Raw genomic sequence first — 27,827 nt, forward strand, 5'->3', positions numbered from 1 at the left:
TGATCCTTAGATTTACCAGAAATATTGCTTTTGTTAACCTGTTTGCTCTGATTTATACTTAGATGTCACCCCACCTATGACGTCTGCCTACCTGGAGGTGACGGATCTCAACTCTAAGAAAGTAAAATATATTCCAGTCCCAAGGTATAATGCAGTTTTCTAATATGAGCTGCTTTAATTTGTTCGGTTTACATCGGTTAAGTGTCCTATTACTACAGTAGATGATCAAATATGTGGACTGAACACCTCTCCTAATTATTGAGGGTGTGTTTTAGCTACAACAATAACTAATTTAAAATAATAAATACATTAAAAATGATCAATTATAAGCTTCCAACCTTAAAAGTGCACTAGGCAGTGGTAGCTCAGTAGTTAAGCTACTGCACTAGTAATCAGAAGTTCAAGCCCCACCACTGCCAGGTTGCTTCTCCTGAGCCCTTAAGCAAGGCCCCTAAACCCTGCATGGATTGTTTAGGCTTAGAATTGTCAGTTGTTTTGGATAAAAGTGTCTGCTAAGTGCCTTAAATGCAAATGTAAATGTTGTTATCTGTCTGTATGCCATTCCAAAGGCTGAATTTAGAGGCAGTGGTTAATGTACTGTTCTAGTAATCAGAGGGTTGCTGGTTCTAGTTAAAATCTTTGGAAATAATTCCCCAGAAAGTTGTTTTAATAGACCCTGGATTTTTAAAAAAGGAGGTTCTACAAACCCTTGGTCAGGTGCTTACATACGTTTAGTTGTGTACAGTATGGCTGAGTGATATTTTCGTGATGCTTCAGCTCCCCCTGCTGTTTAAATAAAATATCAAGGAGCAACATCAGCAACCTGTACTCCAGCTGTCAAATACCCTCCAAACTAGTTTTGCACCATGAATCACTGAATTCACTGACATATAAATAATTAAATAATGTAAATATTTAATTGCTGGTAGATGTGAGCTGGTAATAAACACAAAAAATCAGTAAATTACTGACACCAGTGACTCCACACAATATTACTCTGTCTTGTAATTGTACCTTTTTCAGGCTTAATAATTCAAGTGATTTGTTTTTACTTGGATTAGGTTTGCAGGTTTAGGAAATTGCAGTTGAAGTTTTTAATTTTATTTATTTATTTATTTTTATATTATATATTTTTATCACCCATAAATCACAAACAAGCTAGTTATGCACAGCAAAATAATGGATCTGTAATTACTGTGCTGATGTACCATTCCAGTAACCTACAGCATTAGATCTGAGTAAAAGAATCTATGGGGGGGAAATCTCATATGTGCAGAAATATTCAAATAATATTAAAAATTAGGTTGTTTAGTATCATGCACTTTAATAGTGAGTCTGAATGAAACTCAAGGAAATCTGACCCTATAGAATTAAATTGACAAATATGTTTACTTGCTTTTGATCAAATGTTAATCATTTGTAATAAAAATGTATTAAATTTGAGGAAATGTAAATAGAAGCAGTTCAGCTAGTGTTCTCCGACTTTTGGCCCTCATTGTACATGCAAAATTTTGGATGTGTTATTATTATTTTTCAATTTTGATGATTTTGAGTGAACACAGCCTATACAGGGAATTTAAGCACATAATAAAAGTTTAACCTTAAATATGTTATATTTCCCTTTTTTGTATTGTTATTTTGATAAGAAATGTATTTTTGCTTTCCCCCTTTAATAACAGGTTTTGGACTTACAAATCTGATTACACTAAGTTTTCTTTATTTTAACTGTAGACAACCAGTTAGAGATCAAACTTACAAGGACTTTTTATTCTTTATGTTCTGCAGGACTATGTCTGTATCTCCTTACACAGGATGGGTCTCCAAGGTGTCCGACACTGATGTGGTCATTGCTGCTTTGGGTTCTGGTGGCATTGTGACTGTAGATATGGGAGGTTATGTGAGACTGTGGGAGACAGGACTGGACAATTTGCACCAGTCCCTTCTGGAGTGGAGGAACATGATCGGCTCTGAGGATGGCAGACCTATCCAGGTAAAAGAGTTATTATTATTAAGATTATTATTATTATTATTATTGGTGCACAATGCAGGGGGCACAATGGTCTCTCACAGTAGCTCACCACCGCTGAGATTTCATTGGTGCTGATGGCTATGTCTGAGGGATGGGTAGATGGCAGGAGACCGGCTCAGTGCATTTATCGTTTATCGTTTTTCTTGTAGAACCAGACCTGCCATGACTCAGGATTAAGCTGTAAATGAAAATAAAATGAAATTAGTATAATTATTGGTGTTATTATCATCAGGTCATATACAGTAATTAAAAACATGATGGTGTTTTGTTAAATACTTAAAAAATGATCACATCTTTACATTATAGTTACAAAGCGTAAACTCTGCAGGCAGACATCTTGAACAGTTGTGATTGTGGTGCAATTATACACAAGACAAAATCTGAGGTGTTTAAATTCTTTTAATAAACATAGACACAATTCCATGGTGGAAATTGGATTGGAAATTATATAAACCAACTAGCCCAACAATGCTGTGATTGTAGGGCGTAGCATGTATTTATTAAAAAAAAACTCCTGTTAGCAAAAATACTACCTCAGACACCAAAATGTAACTGTTATACTTGTAGTAATCGATTTTTAAGCTATTCTGGTTTATAAAAATGTTTCTTATTTGTACATTAAGGACATTATTTTAATCGATTATTGCGGCAAAAAAAAACTGCGAATGAAATCTGAAGAGATCGGTGTTGTTGTTGTTGTTGCAGTACCTCACCATGTGATGGCAGCATCAGACCTTATTTTAATGTGGAAAGTAAGTCTTGACAGTTTGATAACCTCAACCATTGAAATCTATATATAGTTTTTAGATTCTTTGACACTTCGTCACCTTTGTCTAGTATATATGTTAGCTACATTTATCTTTTTTTAAGTAGTGACCGTGTTTTTACATTTTTAGAAGAAAAGAATTTTAAAGCTGCGTTTACTTGCATCGGTTTATTGTACTTTAGTATTCTCCAGCGTTTTGAAGCTGCCAATGGAGTAGTTTCTCATGGCTGCACTTTTGTGCATGATAATGATAAGATCTATCAATAGATGTAATGTACTAATGTTCTTTAATTTGCTTCGGGATCAATAAAGTATCTATCTATCTATCTATCTATCTATCTATCTATCTATCTATCTATCTATCTATCTATCTATCTATCTATCTATCTATCTATCTATCTATCTATCTATCTATCTATCTATCTATCTATCTATCTATCTATCTATCTATCTACAAGTACTGAGGATTCAGAAAGTTTTCAGGTCACTTGACTTTTTGCATACTTTGTGTTGTGGACTTGGTTTTGAATAGCCATAAAAGCCATTTTTCCCAACAATTCACACTTAATTACTAATAATGATGAAAAAAAATGAAATAAAAAGTTTTTCAAAAATACTAAACGATCAAAAAAGGAAATATGTTATTCACAAAAGTATTTACACCCTTTCCTGTACAGTCCACACTGTTGTCAGGTGCATCCTGTTTGCTTTAATTATCCTTGAGAAGTGTCTAGAACTCAATTGGAGTGCACTTGTTGGTATTTGAATTATTTGGACATAGTTTGGAAAGGCACACACGTGGGTCTATAAAGGCCTACACTTACACTGCGTTATCAGAACAAAAAACAATCCATGAAATCCACACAAAATCCAAAACTCCCACAAAAAAATCTTATATTTACAACAACATAAAATTATAAAAAGCTTTATGTAGTTAAAATTGCTTTTTAAAATGTTTGATTTTAATTAAAAGTTTTAAACAAATGATAATACTCTCAGATTTTGCAGCAGCCTTTGCACTAAACTGCTACTACTAGGAGTCTTAGAGTTAGCTGCTGGCTGGTCATGGCATCTATACAAGGGATGGATTATACACACATAGCAGTGCCTGACTGTGTACGCAATAAGATTTTCTGTGAGATGAATAGAACTGGATGAAAACTGCACATATTTTAGAGAATATGTGTAATATTAGTTCAGTTCAATTTAATGGTAGCTTTAATGGCATGACAAATACGAACATTCATACTCCCAATCTCTGTTACAGGTTTATGGGGTGGTACAGCATCAGATACATTTTTTAAGTTTCAATATGTTTCTGCACACGCTTTGTAAATCAGGACCATAGTGGATGGATGGGTCATTAAATTATCCACAGCTGCAGATCTGGCAAGGAACATTTGTACTGCTGGAATGAACATGCATTACTACACTCATTCTGATTTCATTTTTTATTAGATGCCAATACCAACATTTTACAGGGTGTGTTTTTGTAGCCAGAGACAGATCCTGTCAGAAGTCCTTGTCCAAATATTATTTAATTTTAGGGTTAGGGTTAGTCTCTTTTAGCATGAACCACCTCAGCTTTATCAAATATTTATTGAGATCTCTGCCCTCACTGTTTCTTTTAAACCAAACCACTTCAAACACTGTTCTTTCAATGTAATAGAACATCAGGGAGAAAAACCTAGATTGCTCGCTCTCACTTTTGGCCCTTTGTGATCAGGGACTTGACTTTCTGGACATGATACAGGTGATATCCTATTAGAGGCAAAGGAGATCCACTGATGCTTCTCCTTTATCCTGGAATCCAGCTGTGCCCATTTTCTCTCTTTCCCAATCACAGCATGGTGTCTGTGTTGGGTCAGCTGGACTTAGGCTCTATGGGTGTGCACAGCTGGAGAGCCCACAGTGGGATTAAAGAAGCAGGGACATCCTGGATTAAAGATGTCGTGTTGACTCTTGGACTGCTGCAGGAATGAGCTTAGTGTTTGCTTTTAGTTTTGGTTTGTTGTGTTTGGGCTTTAATACAAGCGAATGTTTGAGATTGCTGTGAGTAGTCGTGACAGAGTAGGAGGTCTAGTCTCAGACTCTAAAACATTTGGATCAACCTAATACTAAATATCAGGATCACTATATTAAAGCTGGATGCTGGATTCATATCAGATCCGATTTATCAATACAGAATTTTTCAATACAGTCCACTGATGTATTTATTGGACCTAAATCTTCTAAAGCCTTTCTCATTGTGCGTCTTAAAAATGTAAAAAATGTATTCTATTACTCTTTGGAAGTCATTATAGGATCAGTTTTAGCAATCTGTCAGTGCAGAAAACATTGAAAATATGATGAATGCTTTGTTAACTTCATAGAATATATATATTTTTTCTCCCTAATCTAGTCGTATCCAATTACTCTGATTGCATTACGCTTCCTCTGTACCGATAACAACCCGCCACTGCTGACTGAGGAGCGTCGCAACTGACACACACCCCCTCCGACGCGTGTGAAGTACTGACTGCATCTTTTTCACCTGCACGAGACAAGTTCATATGCGGACCAGCTTTGTGTGTGGAGAGCCACACCCTGCTCCACATTATTCCTCAACTCTGCACAGGCAGCATCAATCAGCCAGCAGAGGTCATCGCTGCATCAGCTATGAATAACCCTGCTTCGGGTTTCCCACCCTGAACAACAGCCAATCATTGTTCATGTAGCCACCCAGTCCAGCCGGATGGCAGAGCTGAGATTCGAAACGATGTGTTCGAAATCTCAGCTCTGGTGTGCTAGTGTGTTTTTACCGCTGCGCCACCTGAGCGGCCTCATAGAATATTTGTATTTTTTTCTTTTGGTTGCTCCTGTTTTTTTATATGTTGCCACAGTTGATCTGGACTGCATACTAGACTTGCCACAGTTGTTACTATGCCGGATGCCCTTCCTGACTTAACCTTCCTATTTAATCAGAGCTTGGGATCAGCATTGAGAGCGCACTGACAAGCGCACCTTCCAATGGCGAGCCTGTTTTAGCCATTTGAAAGTAAAAGAAGATGTTTCCTTTAAAAGGTTATTAAATATACATGTTTTTCATTCGCACAGTATCAGCCAGGGCTGAAAATCCGTCGGTATTGGAATACCTGCTTTATGTTGCAGTTCTGGTCGACATTTTTCACATCTCTTGGTTTAATAACTTACTGGAGAGAGTGATGAAATTGTTTTGGCCCCAGACTCTAACAAAGGCACCGTGAGCTCTGACTAGACTCCTAGCCACCTGGCACGTTCCTTAGCTGGAAACTCATTCCATCTTCATCTTTCAGTCTTAAAGCCTCGTCACGTTGTCAGGTTTTATTTCCTTTCTTTCACCACTTTGTCTCTTTGGCCCGCTGTTTAACTCCCATATTTTCACATTCTGTTTCAGCACGGCATTCTTGTAAATGGCGCCCCAGTAGGAGGCTATAATGGGACGTTTCAGTCGTGCAGTCGTGGGTGTTTTGCCATTCCGTCTTCTGTCTCGCACCTTCTTAGAGTAATGAGCCTGTAAATTTCCTTTCATTTTCTCTGGCTGAACCCACCTGGTGTGAATTTATTAGTTAGCCTGAGACGTAATGAATCAGTCATCGTGTGTCCAAAAACTTGAAAATTTAGGGAGTTGTTCTTTTCATCCTGTGGCTTTTAATTTCACTGCAAACCCCTGCAGGAACGTGTGCAGGGATTTTATTTATGATTATGTTGGTCCTATATGCATTCCAGTGAAATTGCCAACTCTGTTTGGATTGGATTATGGCCACTTTCATTTGTCTACTTTAAACTGATGGTTGAGAACTGAAGGTGCAGTGTTTATTCCATTTTTATCCCATTTTATTTTCAAGAGTTGCATCAGGTCCCGTTCCACTGGGAAACGTTGGGCGCAAGGCAGAAATACCCAGGACACAATGCCAATCTGTTGATCAATCATGTGTAGATGTCTAGCTGACCAAAAGTAGCTCGAGCACCTAAATAGATGTTGGGATCTGAATCTGTTCATTCAGGCTTGGCTTGTTCAGCAGTAGTTCTCAGAACCAGTTCTCAGTGTTCCATGCTGTTGACATCTCCTCAGGCACTGTAGCATCGTTGTTGGGTAGAAAGCCTGCATTCTGCCCTTTCACCCTAAGAAAGAGTCCATTATGAGGTCAGTGCAGTCTGTCAGTTCTGTCTTTCCACACTTCATGCCTTACACATCACTGTCTTCCCTTATTAAAGCCACAGTATCAGAACCCTGCACCCCCCCCCCCCACACACACACACACACACACACACAACAGAACTGTGGAATGTTTGCCTTTGTTCCAATACTGATATTGTTCCCTTAGGTGACTGATGCAATGTTGGTGCTTTCCTGTACAGTCATAAAATGTTTCTTCCGCATATCCCAGATTTTTTGTAAGCTGTGGTCAGAGCGCAGAGTCAGCCATAGTACACGCTTCTCAAACTGAGAGGTTTAAAGGCCAGGATTCTAACACAACCTTCCGCCTGATAGTTTCAATTAATCCTAAAGGTGTTCAATGTGTTTGACGTCAGGTCTCGGTCGATTCCTGAGTTCTTGAACTTGTGAAATCATGTGACAAAGCATTTATAGTCTATAATTACTTTTATATACTTTTTCATGTTAAAATTGTTACATAATCTATTATAATAATCTGTAATCTAGGGCAGATGCCTTTATTTCTCATATAATTTTTCTTCATCATATCCCAGCGTGTTTGGAAACTGGGGTCAGAGTGCAGGGTCAGCCATTGTACAGTGCCCCTCAAGCTGAGGAAGTTAAAGGCCTTGCACAAGGACCCAACAGTGGCTGCATGGCAGAGCCAGGATTCAAACCCACAACTTTTTGTCTGATAATTCCAATTAATCCCAAAGGTGTTCCATGGGTTTGACGTCAGGTCTCGGTCAATGATTCCTGAGTCCTTGAACTCGACAAATCATGTGTTTTTGGACCCCATGCTGGAACGGAAAATGGCCTTCATCAAAATGTTGCCACAAAGTTGAAAGCATTTTTGTTTTTATTTATTCACTTTTGTATACTTTTTAACTCATGTTAAAATCATTACATAATCTATAATAATAATCTATAATCTAGGGCAGATTGCTTTTATTTCTCATATATACATATACACACGTACAGTACAATGACATTTTTCTTCATCATATCCCAGCTTGTTTGTAAAATGGGGTCAGAGCGCAGGGTCAGCCATTGTACTGCTTCCCTCACGTAGAGAGGGTTGAAGGCCTTGCTCAAATGCTGAACCATGGCTGCATGGCAGAGCCAGAATTAAAACCCACAACCTTCTGTCCGATATTTCCAGTTAATCCCAAACGTGTTCCGTGGGTTTGATGTCTGGCATCGGTCGATGATTCCTGAATTCTTGTACTTGTCACGTCACGTGTTTTTGGACCCCATGGTGGAACGGAAAATGGCCTTTATCAAAATTTTGCCACAAAGTTAAAAGCATTTTATATAATAACTATTATATACTTTTTCATGTTAAAATCATTGCATAATCTGATATAATAGTCTATAATCTAGAGCAGATAGAATGCTTTCATTTCTTATATATGAATATACACGTTTACAATACAATGACATTTTTCTTCATTATATTCCAGCTTGTTTGGAAACTGGGGTCAGAGCGCAGGGTCAGTCATTGTACTGCACTCCTAAAGCCGAGAGGTTTAAAGGCCCCAACAGTGGCTGCATGGCAGAGCCAAGATTCATACCCACAACCCTCCTTCTGATAGCTCTGAATAATCCCCAACGTGTTCCATGGTTTGGTGTCAGGGCTCTGTTAATGATTCTTGAACTCATCCAACCATGTGTTTTTGACCTCTGGCTGGAATGAAAAATGGCCTTTATCAAAATATTGCCACAAAGTTAAAAGCATTTATTTTCTATAATCACTTTTATACACTTTATTATGTTAAAATATTTATTTTATACGTTTAGGTTTTATTTTTATCAAGCTTTGAATTGGGCAATTTGATTTCTTAGAACCCCAAGCCAGGAGTGTCCAAACTACGGCCCATGGGCCATTTGCAGCCCGTTACCATTTCTGAAACGGCCTGTGTAGAATTTTAGAAATAAAATTAAAGTTGGTCTGATATTAAGCAGGTTTTAAAAAAACAGCTTGAACTGTTTGATCTCTGGGTGTCACTTCTTCTTGGTGTCTCTTCTCTCCCCCGACCCAAAACATTAATGTTACATCTACATTAACTATAGAGATTTTAGATGAATGTGGCGGCTCCAAAAAAATGCAGAAGATTTCAGGCATGTTGGGAAATTAAATATTTTTTTTCACTAAATTCAATGGGAAGTGGGTATGTTTAATTTGAAGAAGTATAATAATCCTCCTATTAAGATTATAAACTGCTGAGTAAAATCAAGAAAGTCTTAGTTTACACAACACTGTCAAAGATAGATCATTAGTCATTTAAATAAAAAGGAAGTGTAATTCTTAGTCATCAGGTTGGTATATTATATTTTTACTCAATTTATTCAAAAGAGTCTGTGGCCCGTGTTTGCATACACCCTTGCCTTAACAATTCTGGAACAATAATTTATATATTATGGATAGACTTAAATGTTTTGATATGCAAGACATTAATGATTGTTTTTATAATTGTAAACTCCACAGGCAGGAATGATTTGATGTAGGTCAGCTCAAGTTCATTCATTAGCAGTAGTAAGATGATGAATGGCTCAGTATAACAGCTTTCAACCATGCGTGGAATGTATATGTACGTTATTCAGAATGGCCTGACGTCAGTAATTCTCCCGGCCACCCATATATGCTCTGCTGTGAGGGGTGACATGCTTTTTTAAAATACGTTACCAGGCAGAGCGAGAGACATTCAATCAGTCATTCAGTCAGTCAGTCTGGCAGGTGCAAGCTGAGATCCCTGTGTGTAAGTGTCTGAAGGGAAGTGAGCGGTCACCGAGTCACCTCTGACCGGCAACCGTCCTTAAAGTGGAAACCCTTGTGATGTCACAGACAAGCAGTGCATGAAAGAAGAGACGCTCTCTGATGACAGTGGTGATTATGATCAATCTCGGCGTAGCTAAGCTATGCTTTTAGGGCTTGCTGTGTGTGACTAAGGGGGTCATTAAAAGATCGCTGTCTTTAATAGTTCCCAGGGTGTTTTTACACTGGCACATTCATTCCAGACCCAAGTCAATTTACACCAACAGTGTGTATGGAAATATGTGGGTGTCATATAGTCCACACCATGTGGGAAAGCTTCCATTATCGGAGCCGGGAATTAAATAATGTGTTTAAATAAACACTTTCAGTCTACACATAAATCACAAATTCTCTTGATATGATTACATATCAGATACAAATCCATGTACAGCCTTGTGTTCTGATAATATTTGCTTTTCTCTAGATTTCCCCTAAAAAAGTCATGTTAAGGGGGTTGGTAGTATGGTGTGAATGATTTATGACAGACGTAGAGATATAAATTAAAGCTTATTACAGTGTCCCATTGAAATAGTGACACCCACTGTGACATGATGAAGACCAGATCCCCTTTATAGTGTCACAAGATGTGATATAGCTCCGTCATTATCTAAACCAGATTTTCAGCCTATAGTGAAAGCACTAGCCATGATTTGACGGTTATAACTGATGTTAAGATGTGACACTCATTCACTTATCCTGAGACTTTCTCTCTGATGGATATTAAGTTTGGGTTTTTCCACAGGGTAGTGTGCTGGGATAGATTTACCCTTTACATAATCACTAAATTAGCAGATGTGAAGCACTTTATAGACATGCATTAACTACTAAAGATCAAGTTTAAAGTTTATTGGTCACATGCACGTCATACATGGTATAACTAGCAGTAAAATGCTTTATACAACTTTCCAGTCACATTAGTACCAGAGACCAAAGGATAAACATAATGCACAAAATAGAAATAATAAATAAATAATAGATAAGTAGAGATTAGATTAAAAAAATGCAATGTAAGCTTAAAGTGTATGTATTGTGCAGTTTTGGTAAGCTATGACTGCATGTGTATATCCAGACATACACATGTATGTACTCATACATACACCAATATGTGCATGCATGTACACATCACAGTAGACAGAAGTTCATTCATTGTTTTTTTGGCACTGGAGTAGATTTGTGTGCATCTGGACCAGTAACACTAATTCTTTGCATCAGCGACAGTTCATTACAAGGTCCTAATCACAATATGCACCGACCAGGCATAACATTACGACCACTGACAGGTGAAGTGAAAACACTGAATAACACCCACCTGTTAGTGGGTGGGATATATTAGGCAGTAAGTGAACATTTTATCCTCAAAGTTGTTGTGTTAGAAGCAGGAAAAATGGACAAGCGTGCAGTGGTCAGTATCTATCAAAAGGAAGGAACAGTGGTAAACTGGCGACAGGGTCATGGGTGAGCTACTGTAGCTTAAATTGCTGAAAAAGTTCATGCTGGTTCTGATAGAAAGGTGTCACAGTGCATTGCCGTTTGTTTGTATGGGACAGCAAAGGGGGGGACCAACACAATATTAGGAAGGTGGTCATAATGTTATGCCTGATCGGTGTACAGTCGACCCTTGAGTTATGAACGGTTTACCATACGAACATCTTCTGCAACTTAATGTATGAACAAATTTTGGATTACGAACCAAAATTCGCGAAACACGTGACGTCACGAACAAGTTGACACAGAGCGTCCTTCTCTGTATATATACAGTGAGCGAACATTTGCACAGCGGACGGTGTTTTTCCGATGTTTTCAATATTAAAATGTCCCCAAATAAGGTGCAGAGAGAGCACAGAGCTGAGAAACATTACATTTGTTGTTGTATAATTACTCCTGCCAGTAGCTGTCACTGTGTATCAGACAGAGGGGACAGTGAGTGAGGGAGAAGAAGAAAGTCCGCTGAGTAAAGTATTGTTTCTTTCGTGCAATTACACCTACAAAATACAACACTATTAAAATAAAGAAGGAAATAATAGAGAAATATGAGAGTTATTGTTGTTTCTGGTAGATACATTTTATAAAAAAAAGAAGGAAATGTATTATGGTGTATGTGATGGTGTATTATGGTGTATGAAATGTGATGTTTATATATAACACTTATTTATAACAAAAAGGACCATTTAAGACATGAGAAAGGTTAAGTAAGAGGTGGTTTGTGAGGTCTGACACGGATTAATTCTATTTACATTATTTATTATGGGAAATATAGGTTTAACATACGAACAGTTTGTAAGTCAAGGGTCCACTGTATAATAGTGAGATATGCTCAAAATGTGCCACCCCAACATACTGATGTAAAATTATAAATGAACATATTCCACTCACTAGCTTTGTGTAATGTTAGGATCTGTCAGTGTTTCAGTCGGTTGTTAATATGGCAGGAATATTATAAAATGCCCCTCCTCCCAATTTTGGTTGATTTGTACCTGCTCCCAATCCCGGTTGATTTCCCCCCTTCCCCAATCCCTCGTCCATGTTCAGTTCACGGCTACGTTCTTGGTTCATTACAACTGAATACAACCGAATATTGTGACCAACTTTTCTTAATGTAACAAGGGTCCACACAGACAGACCTTTATTATGGAGGGTAGCACAAAATATGCTAATCATTTTTGTTGGATGGCACGGTGGCTCAGTGGGTAGCACTGTCGCCTCACAGCAGGAAGGTCCTGAGTTTGATCCCCAGGTGGAGCGGTCTGGGTCCTTACTGTGTGGAGTTGGCATGTACTCCCCATGTCTGTAAGAGTTTCTTCCAGGGAGCTCCGGTTTTCTCCCACAGTCCAAAGACGTGTTAATGAGTTAAACTGGTGTTACGAAATTGTCCATGACTGTTTGACATTTAAAGACTTAAACTGATGAATCTTCTGTAACCAGTAATTACTTGGTCCTGTCATGAATGGTCCTGCCAGGGGCAGTCGTAGCCTAGTGGTTAAGGTATTGGACTAGTAATCAAAAGGTCGCTGGTTCAAGCCCCACCACTGCCAGGTGGCCACTGTTGGGCCCTTAAGCAAGACCCTTAACCCTCAATTGCTTAGACAGTATGCTGTAACAGTCTTGTAAGTCGCTTTGGATAAAGACGTCTGCCAAATGCTGAAAATGTAAATGAATAACCACAGTGTGTAAAACTATAAATAAATACATAAAATAATCATTTAGAAACTTCATAGTAATGCATAACAAATTATGCATATGTTTTCTTGTTCATTAGATGTGAAAACTGCCACATGTATGCTGATGTGGATGCTGTCTGTGTCAAATTATAGCCGAGTCATTTCAACATGAATCAGTTTCTATGCTGCTGATGTGTGTGTGATGTCCTTTGTTCTAAATTCAAATCAAACACCAGCTGTTGGCAATACATTAAAACAAGCTTTTACTTAACAGTGTTAATCGAACAATGACGTCTTAATTAATGTGATTGACACTCTTCTTCAAATGAGCCCAGATTTGAATCTGGGTGCAGACAATGCATCGTTTCAATCACTCTGCCTTGAAGGTATGTGCACATAGAGGTATTCTGAGTATGTTTGGGGTAAAATGGGGTTCTCAAACTTATCTCCCTTTATTAAACTCTCCTACATAAAAGACCTACAGTAGAGGGTGTGGAACACGTGACTTTTTCCTTTCACCTCCAGAACTTTCGGTCTGCCGTCTACAGATCAGAGTCTCAGATTAGGGTGTGTACTGAATACACATTCTTCATGCAGGACACAGGTCAGCTCTATACTGCATCGTGTGTGTGTGTGGGCGTGTAACAGAAGCCGGAGTCATGTGGCTCCAGGTCTTGATTCGGACACATTCTGCTCTTACGTTTCACCTCTGGCCCCATGCTGTCGTGTCTGAGCTACGGCCAGTGGCATCGCCTCTGTGTCCACAGCGCCCACCATGAGTGTGACTAAGAAACAAATTGTCCATGTATCAGAGTGTGAAGAACTTCAGCAGCTGGGGGAACATTCCACCCTAGAGGCAATGAGTCTGATATGCCTGTGTGTAGACCCTATCTATTTAGATGCTTCTGGGGTCGTGATGGATCCATTCCTTTAGAAACTTAAAACTTAAAAACTGAGAAATGAGGGCTGCACGTGTTTGTTTACAGACCTCATTTTTCAAAAATCACAGATTCCACAGACTTTTATAGATAGATAGATGGATAGATGGATGGCTGGATAGATAGACAGACAGACAGACAGACAGACAGAAAGAAAGAAAGAAAGAATGTATATGTACGTTATTCTGAACGGCCTGACGTCAGTAATTCTCCCGGCCGCCCATATATGTTCTGCTGCGAGGGGTGACATGCCCTTTATTATATTCAGGACCTCACTGAGTACCTGGTGGTGCGCAGCTGCATTGTCTTACTTTCAGTTATGTTTTGGCTTTGTCCTGGATGCCCTGCTGTACCAGGACCCTACATACCAGCAGGCTCCAGGCAGAGCATTCCACACATTCCAGCCCAGGCTACCACTGTGTCCAGTGGACTGTGGGAGGGCAGAGCCACTCAGCCTCAGTATACGCAGTAGAGATGCTCAGACTGAGATTTAAAACCGCAGTCAAATGGATCAAATATTGAATGTGTTCTAAATATAATCACATTTTTATATAATTTACTGTGGAGCGGTCTGGGTCCTTTCTGTGTGGAGTTTGCATGTTCTCCCTGTGTCTGTATGGGTTTCCTCTGGGAGCTTCGGTTTCCTCCCACAGTCCAAAGACATGCAAGTGAGGTGAACTAGAGATACAAAATTGTCCATGACTGTGTTTGATATTAAACACTTGAACTACCTGTCCTGTCATGAATGTAACCAAAGTGTGTAAAACATGTCGTTAAAATCTTAATAAATAAACTTCTCACAGGCAGGCAGTGTAATATGGCCAGGTATGGCAACCTTTCTACCCATAGAGCAGGGATAGCTATCATCTATCATCTATTATGCTCTCTTATCCAGCGACACGATGGCTAGCGTATCCTGACTGTCAGGTAAATCCCTGGTAGCCACACTGCAATTCATTTTTTACCTGTACATACCATTTTGTTCAGAACCTGCTAAACTAACCTGGCCTTTCTATTGGAGACCACGTGTGAAAAGAAGAAGTGGTCAGATCTTCACATAATAGTCCAGACAGACGTCTCCATGTGAGCAAACACAGTGAAGCCGGAAAGCCAAAACAGTCAAGTATGTTAGAGAAGTACTTAACCTTCTGTGTGTGGTACAGGACCTCAGCAAAAAAAACCTACAGAGTGAATACACTGCTAATCTTTTACTTATCCAGTGAGGAGCAGCAAACTATTTCGCCAGGTCATTTTGTCAGCTTTAAAATGCTATTTAACTTTGCAGTTAAATTTTTAGCACCATTAAATCAAGTTTGTTGTGTATACAGTTTTACAGGATGTTCTCAGCTTCCCGTGCATTATGTAATAAAGCTTTTATAAAAAATCTCCTTCCAGTTTCTGGCCTTAAATAGTTTCAGTATTGTTGTGCCTAAACTTCTGACCTCCAGGTGACTAGGTGGGTGCTTTTCTGTTGCACTTTTCTTGGAAACTGTACAATAACATAACTGTTTTATTTTCACAGGATGTCTATTTCATTTATTTTTAGTAAACGTTCCTCATGAGTCACGGCGGGTCTGGAATCCATTGCTTGTTAGCAGGTCAGAAACGCCCTTAACAGGGCACCTGTCAGGCTGCAATTTGGACCAGACAGTTCAAATGCTAACATGTTTGAGAGGTAAATAAATGCCAGCAAACCCTGGAAAACACATACAGACATGGAGGAACCTGTGCAGCACAAACACGACCTGCTGTGCAACCATGACTCTGAAAAACTGTGTTAAATAAGTGTTTTTATTGCAGATGAAACTTATTGGAGCAAATGAACCACACAAGAAAATGGCATTCATAATACTAACCTACCAACATAGATAGTGGCTGATCTAAGATTGTACATTAATTAGAATGGAAAGCTTAATTTAGAAGAATAGCCCACTTTTAGATATCTATTGTTGGCTTTTGGGTGACCGAAATATTAGAAGCAAAAAAGAAGAGTGTCTATGTTCTAGTTTTAACTGGTTCATGGTTATGTTTAGCTATTGTGTGGAGAACGGATCTTCTGTTTAATAGCCCTGGATTGTTTGCTGATAGCAATAATAATTCAGTACTAACATTCATTCTTAAGCTGGTTTCAGTTTCAGGCTTTTAATTGGGCTTTTAGTTTGGTTTTAGTTTCAGTACTTGGAGATGTGCTTTGCATGTTTGTTATGTGTTCAGAGTTTGCTAACTGTTTTTGCTAGTTTTGTATATCCACATATTTTTGGTTAAATCATTTGAAAGTGACTGGTTTATATGTTGAAAAGTCATTGGATGTCTTCTTCGTATGCCAACAAGTCAGATGCTAGATTTTTGTTTATTAGGATATTAACGTCATGTTTTACACTTTTGGTTACATTCATGACGGGAACGATAGTTACTCATTACACAAGATTCATCAGTTCACAAGGTTATATCGAACACAGTCATGGACAATTTTGTATCTGCAATTCACCTCACTTGCATGTCTTTGGACTGTGGGAGGAAATCGGAACACCCGGAGGAAACCCACACGTGGAGAACATGCAAACTTCACACAGAAAGGACCCGGATCGCCCCACCTGGGGATTGAATCCAGGACCTAATGCTTGGCCATGACTTAGTAAGGTAAGGTGTAGCAACATGGTCCTATTATTTTGGCCACAGTTAACATAAATCATACAGAATCATATATTAAAAGCTGTGTTTTAGTTTTTAACTGGTTCCTATGTATTAAGCATAACATTATGACCACCTTCCTAATATTGTGTTGGTCCCTCTTTTGCTGCCAAAACAGCCCTGAAACTGTGATGCACTGTGTATTTTGACACTTTTCTATCAGAACCAGCATTAACTTCAGCAATTTGAGCTACAGTAGCTCGTCTGTTGGATCAGACCATACGGGCCAGCCTTCGCTCCCCACGTGCATCAGCGAGCTTTTGCTGCCCATGACCCTGTCGCTGGTTTACCACTGTTCCTTCCTTGGACCACTTTTGATAGATACTGACCACTGCAGACCGGGAACACCCCACAAAAAGCTGTAGTTTTGGAGATGCTCTGACCCAGTCGTCTAGCCATAACAATGTGGCCCTTGTCAAACTCGCTCAAATCCTTACGCTTGCCCATTTTTCCTGCTTCTAACATCAACTTTGAGGATAAAATGTTCACTTGCTGCCTAATATATCCCCCCCACGAACAGGTGCCGTGATGAAGAGATAATCAGTGTTATTCACTTTACCTGTCAATGGTCATAATGTTATGCCTGATCGGTGTATGTTTAGCTACTGTGTGGAAGCTTTTGGTCCAGTTCCAACAGTTACACTTTGTTATGCTGTATTATAAATGCTTTTAGTTATTCTTTTACTTTTTAATAGTTTATATTATTAAAAAAAGATCTGACACAGAGGTTTGAACCCAGGTCAGTTTGGACCAGTTTGGTACTTTTGGGCATAGGTGAAAGCATTTACACAGTAGATACTTTGCCGTTAAGTTATCCAGTAAGAAGCAGCAAACTATTTTGCCAAGCTTTAGCATTTATTCATTTATTTGCTAATATTAAATTTTTTTTATCATTTTGTCAGTCTTAAAAATGCAGTTAAACTTTTTTGCAATTAGCACTAATTCAAGTTCTTTGTTTAGAAAGAGTTTTATAGGATGGTCTTAGCTTCCCTACTTTTGAAAAATGCATTATGTAATGCAAAGGATTCAACCATAAAGCTCTTTTGCTATGATAAAACCTAGAAAATTACCGCCAATCTCCTCTCGGCTTTGTCTTAAATGAGTTGCAGTATTGTCATGCTTAAATGGTGACACGTCATGCATAGATGAAAAGGTGTTTCTAAGGCCTGTCTGTGGTTGCGGGTTCTGATCTCCAGTCTGTCTGAAAACAATGATCCTGGGCTTTGTAATACAACTTCTCTGCACTTATCAACATTAAACCAAGTTTTTTGTGTATACAGAGATTTACAGGATGTTCTCAGCTTCTCAACTTTTGATTGCATTATGCATTATGTAATGCAAAAGATTGAACAATGAAGCTTTTATGCTATACTCCAACAAAAAAATATATCGTTGCCAATGTCCTTCCAGCTTCTGGCCTTAAATGAGTTGCAGTATTGTTGTGCTTGAACCTGACCTCTAGATGACAGGGTGGGCGCTTTTCTGTTGTACTTTTCTTGGAAAACAATGATCCTTGGTTTCGCTTTATTAAGGTCGAGTGCAGACCGTGCTGTGTGCTTTGGCTATGAATCCCAAACGGTGAATCATTGGTGAGCCAAGAAAAGAAGTACTAGATTAATGTGGAATGCACATTTTATCTTTGATTTTGTAAAAATTATCTGGACGTTTTAAATGACTTTAAATGGTTGCAGATTTGAGCCCAAACAAGTCCAAAATCAATCCTGGGTACGGACCCGAGTTTTCAAGTCAAGTCTGAGAGTGAGAATCATAGAATGCAGTTCTAGAACACTAATCCAAGCTACTAAAGACTTTACAGACGTCTTTTTCTTTTTGTTTTCTCTTTTTTTTCCACTTGTCTCTGTCTGCCTGAGGCGCTTCAGTAGAATCAGGTCTTATTTGTGCGAGCTCTTTCTCCCGAGGCCTAAAAGAAAACAAACGTTGTAGCTCTAGACAGTTGTGGTTACACACACCTGGCTAATTCACATTCACTGTCTAGATCGCAAATGTGATGAGTCACATGACCACACTTTATCTCTGATGCTTCTTAAAATAACTATAGTCTGATTAACCAAGCATAAAAATAACTACTGCTTCCTCCAGTTAGATCTGAAGCTAATTCACATTAGTGTCGTGTCATCGCGTGATTTTTATGTGACTTGGACAGAGATAAAAAGCAGCTTGAAATTTATGGGGTTATATTTTGGCTGATTGAACGCCACGTCACATTTATGCACACCAGCTCTTACTTAATATATCTGTCCCCATTCTTTCAGGGCAATGCAAAAAGCATGTGTGTTCAACCTTACTGTCAATCTACTTCCACACAGACTAAACATAAGGTGCAATTGTGCCATTTCAACATTTCCATCTCTGTGTTCACCTAAATTATGTGGACAGTCAGAGCCAGGATTAATTAAACTATACACCTAGAACTACTGGTCCTGAACCAGTGGATGATGGAAAAAGCATAGTTCCACATGTGGGAATAAAATGTTATAGAGCAGTAAAATTTAGTTTAAATATGCGCTTTCCACCAATACCACATGGGCAGAGTCGTTCATGGCTAGCCATGATTTCTAATGGGATTATGTCCTAAAAAAGACCTGCCACTATTTCACAACAGACAATCCATAATCCAAGCAAAGCACAAACCTATTCCACTCGAGGAGGATGGGGGTCCCTGCTGAGTCTGGTTCCTCTCAAGGTTTCTTCCTGTAATTTAAGGGAGTTTTTCCTTGCCACTGTTGCCCTTGGCTTGGGTTTTTGGTCTGTCTTTCCTGGATTCTGTAAAGTTGCTTTAAAACAATGTCTGCTGTAAAAAGCACTATACAAATGAAATTGACTTGACTTGAAATTGGCTTGTTCCTAAAAATGATTGTTCTAGAAATTGGCTTATTGTTTGATTGAGTTCTCTCTAAAGTTGTCTCAAGGCACAAGCACTTTTTGCATCCTTCCTCATTGGTAACAGCACAGGGTTTAGCTTTAAAATGAATGACCACAGCTGCCATGGTCTACATCAGTGGTTCTCAACCAGGGGGCCAAGCCCCCTTAGGGGGCCTAGAAAAGCCTAGAGGGGGGTCCCGTTACATTTAATTAAAAGAAAAAAAGAGTAAAAAAGAATCACACTTAATAAGACAGGAAAACTATTAGACTATTGGCATGTGGGATTTTTCATGTGATGTCATATAGATCTAAAACTACATATGGCCTACATTGGGTCTTTAATTAAGGATGGACACATACTTACCTTGCCCACCACAACATTGCAAATGTGAGAACCGCTGGTCTACATTGTGACCACCACAAGCAAAGATATTTTGTAAGTGCAGCTAAACAGCTTAGGGTTTTTTTTTAGCCATGAGAATTAAATTGACTTCCGTGGTAATGATAGACGGACATGATTCACAGCATGCAAGGCATTTTCTGCCTGTGTCCCATTTCTTACCTTTGTGCTACATTGTGTGTAACTATACCATTAGTAGTGCACTAATTAGACTTAAAAGTGTGGTTTGGAACACAGCCCATTTTAGAAACATTTATTTATTTAAGCTCTCCAATTGACTTGTTTAAGATAAAGTTTGACCTTACAAGACTATAAGCACTACTGTGTGTGTGTGTGTGTCTCCTACCCCCCCCCCCCCCCCCCCAATTTGCTGGTACTGTAAACACCTGGGGCTTTATAGAGGACCTTTCATGCCCTTCACTTGGCAGCTATAATGCATAATAGAGGAATGTCTATATTTGTCATACACTGATCAGCCATCAACGACCTCCTTGTTTCTACACTCACTGTCCATTTTATCAGCTCCACTTACCATATAGAAGCACTTTGTAGTTCTGCAATTACTGACTGTAGTCCATCTGTTTCTCTACATATTTCAACCTGCTTTCACCCTGTGTTGTGCTGGTATGAGTGGATCAGACACAGCAGCGCTGCTGGAGTTTTTAAATACCGTGTCCACTCACTGTCCACTCTATAAGACACTCCTATCTAGTTGGTCCACCTTGTAGATATAAATCTGAGATGATCGCTCATCTATTGCTGCTGTTTGAGTTGGTCATCTTCTAGACCTTCATCAGTGGTCACACGACAGTGGTCTCAGTCCAGCAGTGACAGTGAGGTGTTTAAAAACTCCAGCAGCACTGCTGTGTCTGATCCACTCATACCAGCACAACACACTAACACACCACCACCATGTCAGTGTCACTGCAGTGCTGAGAATGATCCACCACCCAAATAATACCTGCTCTGTAGTGGTCCTGGGAGTCCTGACCATTGAAGAACAGCTTGAAAGGGGGCTAAGAAAGCATGTAGAGAAACAGATGGACTACTATATGGTAAGTGGAGCTGATAAAATGGATAGTGAGTGTAGAAACAAGGAGGTGGTTTTAATGTTATGGCTGATCAGTGTATAAACATGTACAGTACAATGAAATTTTTTTTCTGCATATCCCAACTTGTTTGGAAGCCGGGATCAAAACCCAGGGTCAGCCAGGGTTAAGGGCCTTGCTCAAGGGCCCAACTGGGGCATAGCAGCTACCTTAAGTACTAGCCATACACTTCACATATACAGTATATCAAATAGAAGATCTGCTCTCCAATTTCCATATGAATCTTTTGCCTTTAGTGATTCATTAATTCTTGTTTGGTCTCCTTTATTCAAATGGAATGGATAATGAAGGTATGGGGGCTGGCTGAGGTTGTGTACATTTCCAAGTGTCTGACCTGATGTGGAAAAGTCACCTTAGCAAAACGTATATTAATATAACTGACATTGGTAACCAGAACAGACAGGGTGGGACTCAAACCAACTGTTTGTCCTAGATTGTAGACTGGCACAACGGTAGTAGTCAACATGACTCAGCAAACCAAGGAACACTCTGGACGTTTTGTGCCTTTCTGCATTTGTTATCACAGTGTCATTGTCAGGCTGTTTCCTAAACAGATCCTAGAGTAATACTAATAACGACATCAACCAAACTGTAGGAAAAGAACCAACACTGTGTGTAAATAGCCAATGACTAAGTAATGTGCAAGTGGTGACGCACTGGGCATCTAAGGAGTACCCAAGTTCCACTCTGACACACTGCACATCTACGCACAACCATTTACTTACTCATGCATAAACTGTATTAAAAATTAGACTGACATCTCTTACAGAGCTGGTACGTTAGGCTCTTTTGCATTTTGCACATCTGCACACATTTACTTTGTACACACACACACACTTTCTCATAATCTTTCCTGAAAGTCGTACTGTAGCTTTACAGACTTTTGTAAACGTCCTAATCTGAGCTCAGTCACTTTATACACACATACACATAGTTTATTTGATTTATTTTTGCAATCCATATTTTAGCTGTACTGGTTCATCCTTTGTAAATATCCAAATGTAATGTAAATACTTTTTCTTTTATATTTTTTGGAGTGGCGCTCTCAATTTTGGTGTACGCAAGTATAATGACAATAAAGGTTCTTTTTCTTCTCTTCAGTGAGGTAGATTCTTCTAGAAATGCCCCTTTATGAGTGAAGTGAGAGGTCTTTTTTATTTTTAAAGTTGCACCTAAAACGTGTTGAGACTGAACACTGGACTGGCACTTCTGAACAGAACCGATACACATATGTATACATATTATGAACTGAGGAGCAGCACGGTGGCTTGGTGGGTTGCCACCCTTCCTCACTTTAAGAAGGTCCTGGGTTTAATTCCCAGATTATGCAGTTTGGGTCCTTTCAGTGTGGAGTTGGCATGTTCTCCCTGTGTCCGCCTGGGTTTCCTCCAGGTGCTCCGGTTTCCTCCCACAGTCCAAAGACATGCAAGTGAGGTGAATTGGAGATACAAAATTGTCCAACTTTGTGAACTGATGCATGTTGTGTAATGAGTAACTACCGTTCCTGTCATGAATGTAACCAAAGTGTAAAACATGACGTTAAAACCCATTAAACTCTTAGCAAGAGTTGGTACCAGCTGGTACTGTTCCTCTCATTAGCCTAGTGTGTTAAAGCTCATGTTTTACAGTTACAAACAAAATAGAACATCAGCACAGAGGATTGTATTCAACTATGAAGACTTAAGTCAACAACTGCAAGTTAAAAACATATGGCAAGAGAAACACACAGAAATATTCATGAAACTTGGCCAACACCACTACTTCATGACAGATGTGTTTGTGATTGTTTTTGGACTGCATCTCAGCATCATTACAACTTTCCTTTCAGTATAAAGTGACAGTTTGTTTTTTCTGCCCTTGGCAAAGAGAATAGTGTTCTGTGTTCTTTGTATGTGTGGACAATGATTTGTCTGGATGATCTTGAGTCCTCAGGTTGCTTAAACTCAGCTCCATTTACATTTTCGGCATTTAGTGGACACTTTTATTTGAAGCAACTTGCATTTTACAGTTTTAAGCAATTGAGGGTTAAGGGTCCGACAGTGGAAACCTGGTAGTGGTGGGGTTTAAACCAGCAACCTTATGATTACTCGTCCAGTACCTTACGCTAAGCTACAACTGCCCATATGACATGATGCTTTATGGGTAGTGATGGCTTAGTGGTGAATAAAAATGTAAATATTCTTTTACACTGTGTGTTTTTTCTCTTTTTTAGATCACCGTCCAGAGGGACAGTGGGCTTGATGTCAGCTCACCAAAACATGGCAAGATTGACCTTAAAAACGCTCCTCATGTAGGCGGTAATCAGTGGGCAGGAGGCACAGGTATGATATCTCCTTTGCTGCAGTCATCAGAAAGTTTCCACTAACAACCTAATTAGAGCTCATGTTTTTTATCTGGACTCTCTATGGTTCGTAGGAGGCAGAGATACAGCAGGCCTGGGGGGTAAAGGTGGTCCTTACCGTCTGGATGCTGGCCATACGGTCTACCAGGTATCCCAGGCTGAGAAAGATGCTGTGCCTGATGAAGTGAAGAGAGCTGCACGAGAGATGGCTGAAAAGGTCTTCAAAGAGAGGTATACTAATCACTCGATTCACTCTTTATCTATCCCAGTGATAACAGGATAGTAGGTTTAGTAGGTTTAAATTCAGAGCTTAAAGATTCATTCGCTGTATTGTTACTAGGGATGTCCCGATCACGTTTTTTTGTTCCCGATCCCGATCCCGATCATTAATTTTGATCCCGATCCGATACCGAGTCTCAAACCGATACTTGTGTTTTCTAGATATTGTCTAGATAAGAACTAGATAATACTGTTCACACAGTGCACACTTCAAGTACATTACAGTTATTCAAATTAATACAAAGTATATGTTTAACAACTGAATAGCTCTGCAATGCAGAAAAAAATTGCCTGCATCTAAGCTATTGCTTAACTTTCTTTTCTTTTTACAAAATAAAAGTAAACAAATGTACAGTAGTGCAGCATTGAAGTAGTAAAACTAGAACACTCGAAATGAGTGAGATAATTACAGTTTCATTTTGAACTTTACATTAAAATAACACAATTCTGTTTAATGCAGTGATACACTAAAATGAACAGAAATCTCCACTCAGAAGTGGTGTAGCAGCTTAACTTGAATATAAAAAAAAGCAAATAAGTTACTTAACAGCATTACAGTAAAACCTGAATACCAAAATAAAATGGAAAGGCACTCTTTTGTTATGAAGGAAAGCCAGTTCTTAAAGTGCTTGTATTGTGACAATGGTTTGATGGACGTTTCTACGCGAAGTGAGTGAGTTTTGACCCTTTGGGGCTTCCATAGTGCATGGAATAGCGTGCTTGGCTCTAGCTGTCCGCTATTCGGAACCGTAACAGAAGAAGTTAATAAAGTGTTCTGCTCCCGACAATTTGTGAATATACCGTGTATTTATTTCTTTATTAAGCAAGTGCATCACTACGATGCTCGGTTACATAACTAAGCCAATCAGAGTGCTTGATACTGAGATGTTGTTCAGTCTTGTAACAAATAAACTCGTGAAAGCTGTATGTTATGGTCCTGAAGTTTTCATACTCGGATTAAAAGTTACTTTTTTGTAAACCGGTGTAAAACAAAAGATCGGGATTACGATCGGCATTAGTAAAACCGATACCGATCAGTTAAAAAATGCCTTGATCGGCCCCGATTCCGATCTTTGAGATCAGATCGGGACATCCCTAATTGTTACCTTGATTAAGATGCCTGGTTAATACAACCTAAAAGCATAAAATCATGAAATCAACTCACTGATGCCAAGATATTCTGTGGAAATCCCAAACATTTGAACACTGAAGATGAATTGTGATCAACTGTTCTATCAATCAATCAGAAACCATGATGAGAGCCGCCATGGTTATGAGATAACCGAGAATATTCCCGAAACTGTTTGTTTTGCATTTTTTCCCCTCCTTTTCTCAGATCCCCCCTCCCCCCAATTACCCTGATTGCATTACGCTTCACCTCTACTGATACAACCCTCCACTGCTGACTGAGGAGCTTCGCAACTGACACACGCCCCCTCCAAAACGCAGTGCGCAGTACCGACTGCTTCTTTTCACCTGCACGAGGCGAGTTCATATGCGGATCAGCCTTGTGCACGGAGAGCCACACCATGATCAACGCATTATTCCCCAACTCTGCACAGGCACCATCAATCAGCCAGCAGAGGTCGTAATTGCACCAGTTATGAGGAACCCTGGTCCGGCTCATCCCATGTGGCCGCCCAGCCCAGCTGGATGGCAGAGCTGAGACTCGATACGATGTATTCGAAATCCCAGCTCTGGTGTGCTAGCGTATTTTACCACTGTTTATTCTACACAGTCACCTTCCGAAACATTTTTTCCAGCGTCGTACCAACTTTTTAATGCCATCAGCAAAAATTTTTTTTGGTTGAACGTGTAGCCACTGATGCACCGCTGCTTTCACATCATCATCACATGAAAATCTTCTTCCCCTTAAAGCTTCTTTGAGACTCCAAAAAGATGGAAATCAGATCCCGCTAAATCCGGACTATAAGCTCTCTCAGTCTCTCAGACACGACCGATTACTGCTCCTCCCACCCTCACCGCTTCCAAACTAAATATAAAAGTGTGGAAACTTTTTGAAGATCCCTCATAATTATGTGATTTAGGCCCAGTTTTTTTTCCAGATTGTGATTTATTTTGAAGAGCTAGTGGAATGAATAAGCTTAGCACTTGACAGTCATGACTGCTTGTGTCATCGAAAGATACAGTGATGCAATAATTCTTCTGTCAGCAAATCTTCAACACGCTTTACGCTACAGTATGACCTGCTGATGCTCGTTCTTGATTTTAACTGAGTTGTATATTTTGCACATATTGGATAAAAAACTTAGTATCGCCACAGTCGTGTGTCCATACTTATTTTCTACTCACATTTTCATAATGCTCTCAGGGTCAGTGGAAATATTCGAACGTCGAACGTCCATAGACATACTGTACATTCCCAACACCAATACACGGGAGCCAAACAGGAAAGAGAGTGGAATTTAAAGTTCAGGAACAGATCCAAGTTTAACACTGTGGTCAGCAGACTATGGGAGCTACATAAATGAGGGTCAGTGGAAATATTTCATTTATGTAGCTCCCATAGTCTGCTGACCACAGTGTTAAACTGGGATCTGTTCCTGAACTTTAAATTCCACTCTCTTTCCTGTTTGGCTCCCGTGTCTTGGTGTTGGGAATGTATGTCTATGGACGTTCGAATAATGACCGATCCACAGTGAATCAAAGGCTCGTTACAGGCTGCTGAAGACAAGCCGGCCTAACGACTTCCTTAGCGTTTTTTCACCGGTGCCAGCTATTTAAAAAATGTGCCCCATGAATACTGTGATTCAGAGACTGTGCGTGTATGTGAGAGAGGGTGAGAAAAGCCACAAAGAGCACTATGAGAGGGGCCTGCTCATAAAGGAAGCTTCTGTTTGCATCTGTTTGCATCTGTTTTTATGCTCCATGTGTCCACACCCAAGCCTCTTATACCAAACAGTGTCCAGAAACACACGAATACACAGAGTCGAGCTGCTAGTGAGCCGTTCACCTGAACTTTACGTACCACATCTAAGAAGGTATTTTTGATTTGACTGACAATTTAGTGTGTAAATTAAATACTTAGGCTTTGGAATTAGATTATTAGGTAATGCTACATTTCAAAAACTGTTACTAGATTTTAAGAAATTAAAAGCAGTGGGGTGGGCGGCACGGTGGCTCACAGCAAGAAGGTCCTTCAGTTCCCAGGTGGAGCAGTCCAGGTCCTTTCTGTGTGGAGTTTAGAGCAACTTTAGAGCTGAGTTGATAGCTGTCAGCAGCTGGATGGCAGTTTGTTTGTTTGTTTGTTTATTAGGATTTTAACGTCACGTTTTACTCTTCATGGTTACATTCATGACAGGAACGGGTCGTTAATCATTACACAAGATTCATCAGTTCACACAAGGTTATATTGAACACAGTCATGGACAATTTAGTATCTCCAATTCACCTCAGTTGCATGTCTTTGGACTGTGGGAGGAAACCGGAGCACCCCGAGTAAACCCACGCAGACACGGGAAGAACATGAAAACTCCAAACAGAAAGGACCCGGACCGCCCCACCTGGGGATTGAACCCAGGACCTCCTTGCTGTGAGGCGACAGTGCTACCCATTTAGCCACCGTGCCGCCCGGATGGCAGTTGTAAATGTAAATAGACGATATAATAGATTAATCATATTATCTTTAACTACAGTTTACTAGATTTACAAAAGCATCTGTGTAGTGTTTTCCCATAATTCCATTTATAAATACATGTAACATGCTTTCAAGTGACAGTGTATATACAGTAAACATGCTTTCAGGGAACCATGGTAGCTTAGTGGGTAGAGCTTTGAGCTATCAGTTGAAAGGCTGAGAGTTCGAATTATAGCTCCGCCATGGAGCCACTGACTAGTAATTCAAGCCCCACCACTGCCAGGTTGCTGCTGTTGGGCCCTTGAGCAAGGCCCTTAACCCACAACTGCTCAAACTGTATTCTGTCACAGTACTGTTAGTGGTTTTGGATAAAGACGTATGCTAAATGCCGAAAAAGTAAATGTAAAAATCCTGTTTTCTTCGTAGGTGTAAAATATCTCACTCTTGTGTCGACCCTGTGTAGGAACTACTGCATGCTTCTCGTCACGTTCTCAAAAGCTTAATGTCAGCCAGTGTGTTCTGTTCTAGGGACATTTTTACAGGATGTGGGCTTTTATCTTCCATTATGTTTGAGTGTTACAGTATAAAATACACAAACATCTGTATGAGTCATATTGTATAAGCAGAGTGATGACAACCTACC

General features: G+C 39.5%; 1 protein-coding gene across 1 annotated transcript in view; it reads left to right on the forward strand.

The window, feature by feature from the left end:
• Positions 1-27,827, forward strand: part of vwa8 (von Willebrand factor A domain containing 8) — a 107,943-nt gene that overhangs the window by 61,656 nt on the left and 18,460 nt on the right. Inside the window, exons 36-39 of the mRNA XM_063005615.1 lie at positions 63-144; positions 1,786-1,990; positions 23,179-23,287; positions 23,382-23,538. Of these exons, the coding sequence (XP_062861685.1) occupies positions 63-144; positions 1,786-1,990; positions 23,179-23,287; positions 23,382-23,538 (553 nt within the window). The remainder of the gene's footprint in view (positions 1-62; positions 145-1,785; positions 1,991-23,178; positions 23,288-23,381; positions 23,539-27,827) is intronic.

Source organism: Trichomycterus rosablanca, chromosome 12 (assembly GCF_030014385.1).
Source record: "Trichomycterus rosablanca isolate fTriRos1 chromosome 12, fTriRos1.hap1, whole genome shotgun sequence".
In the NCBI taxonomy this organism is placed as follows: Eukaryota; Metazoa; Chordata; class Actinopteri; order Siluriformes; family Trichomycteridae; genus Trichomycterus; species Trichomycterus rosablanca.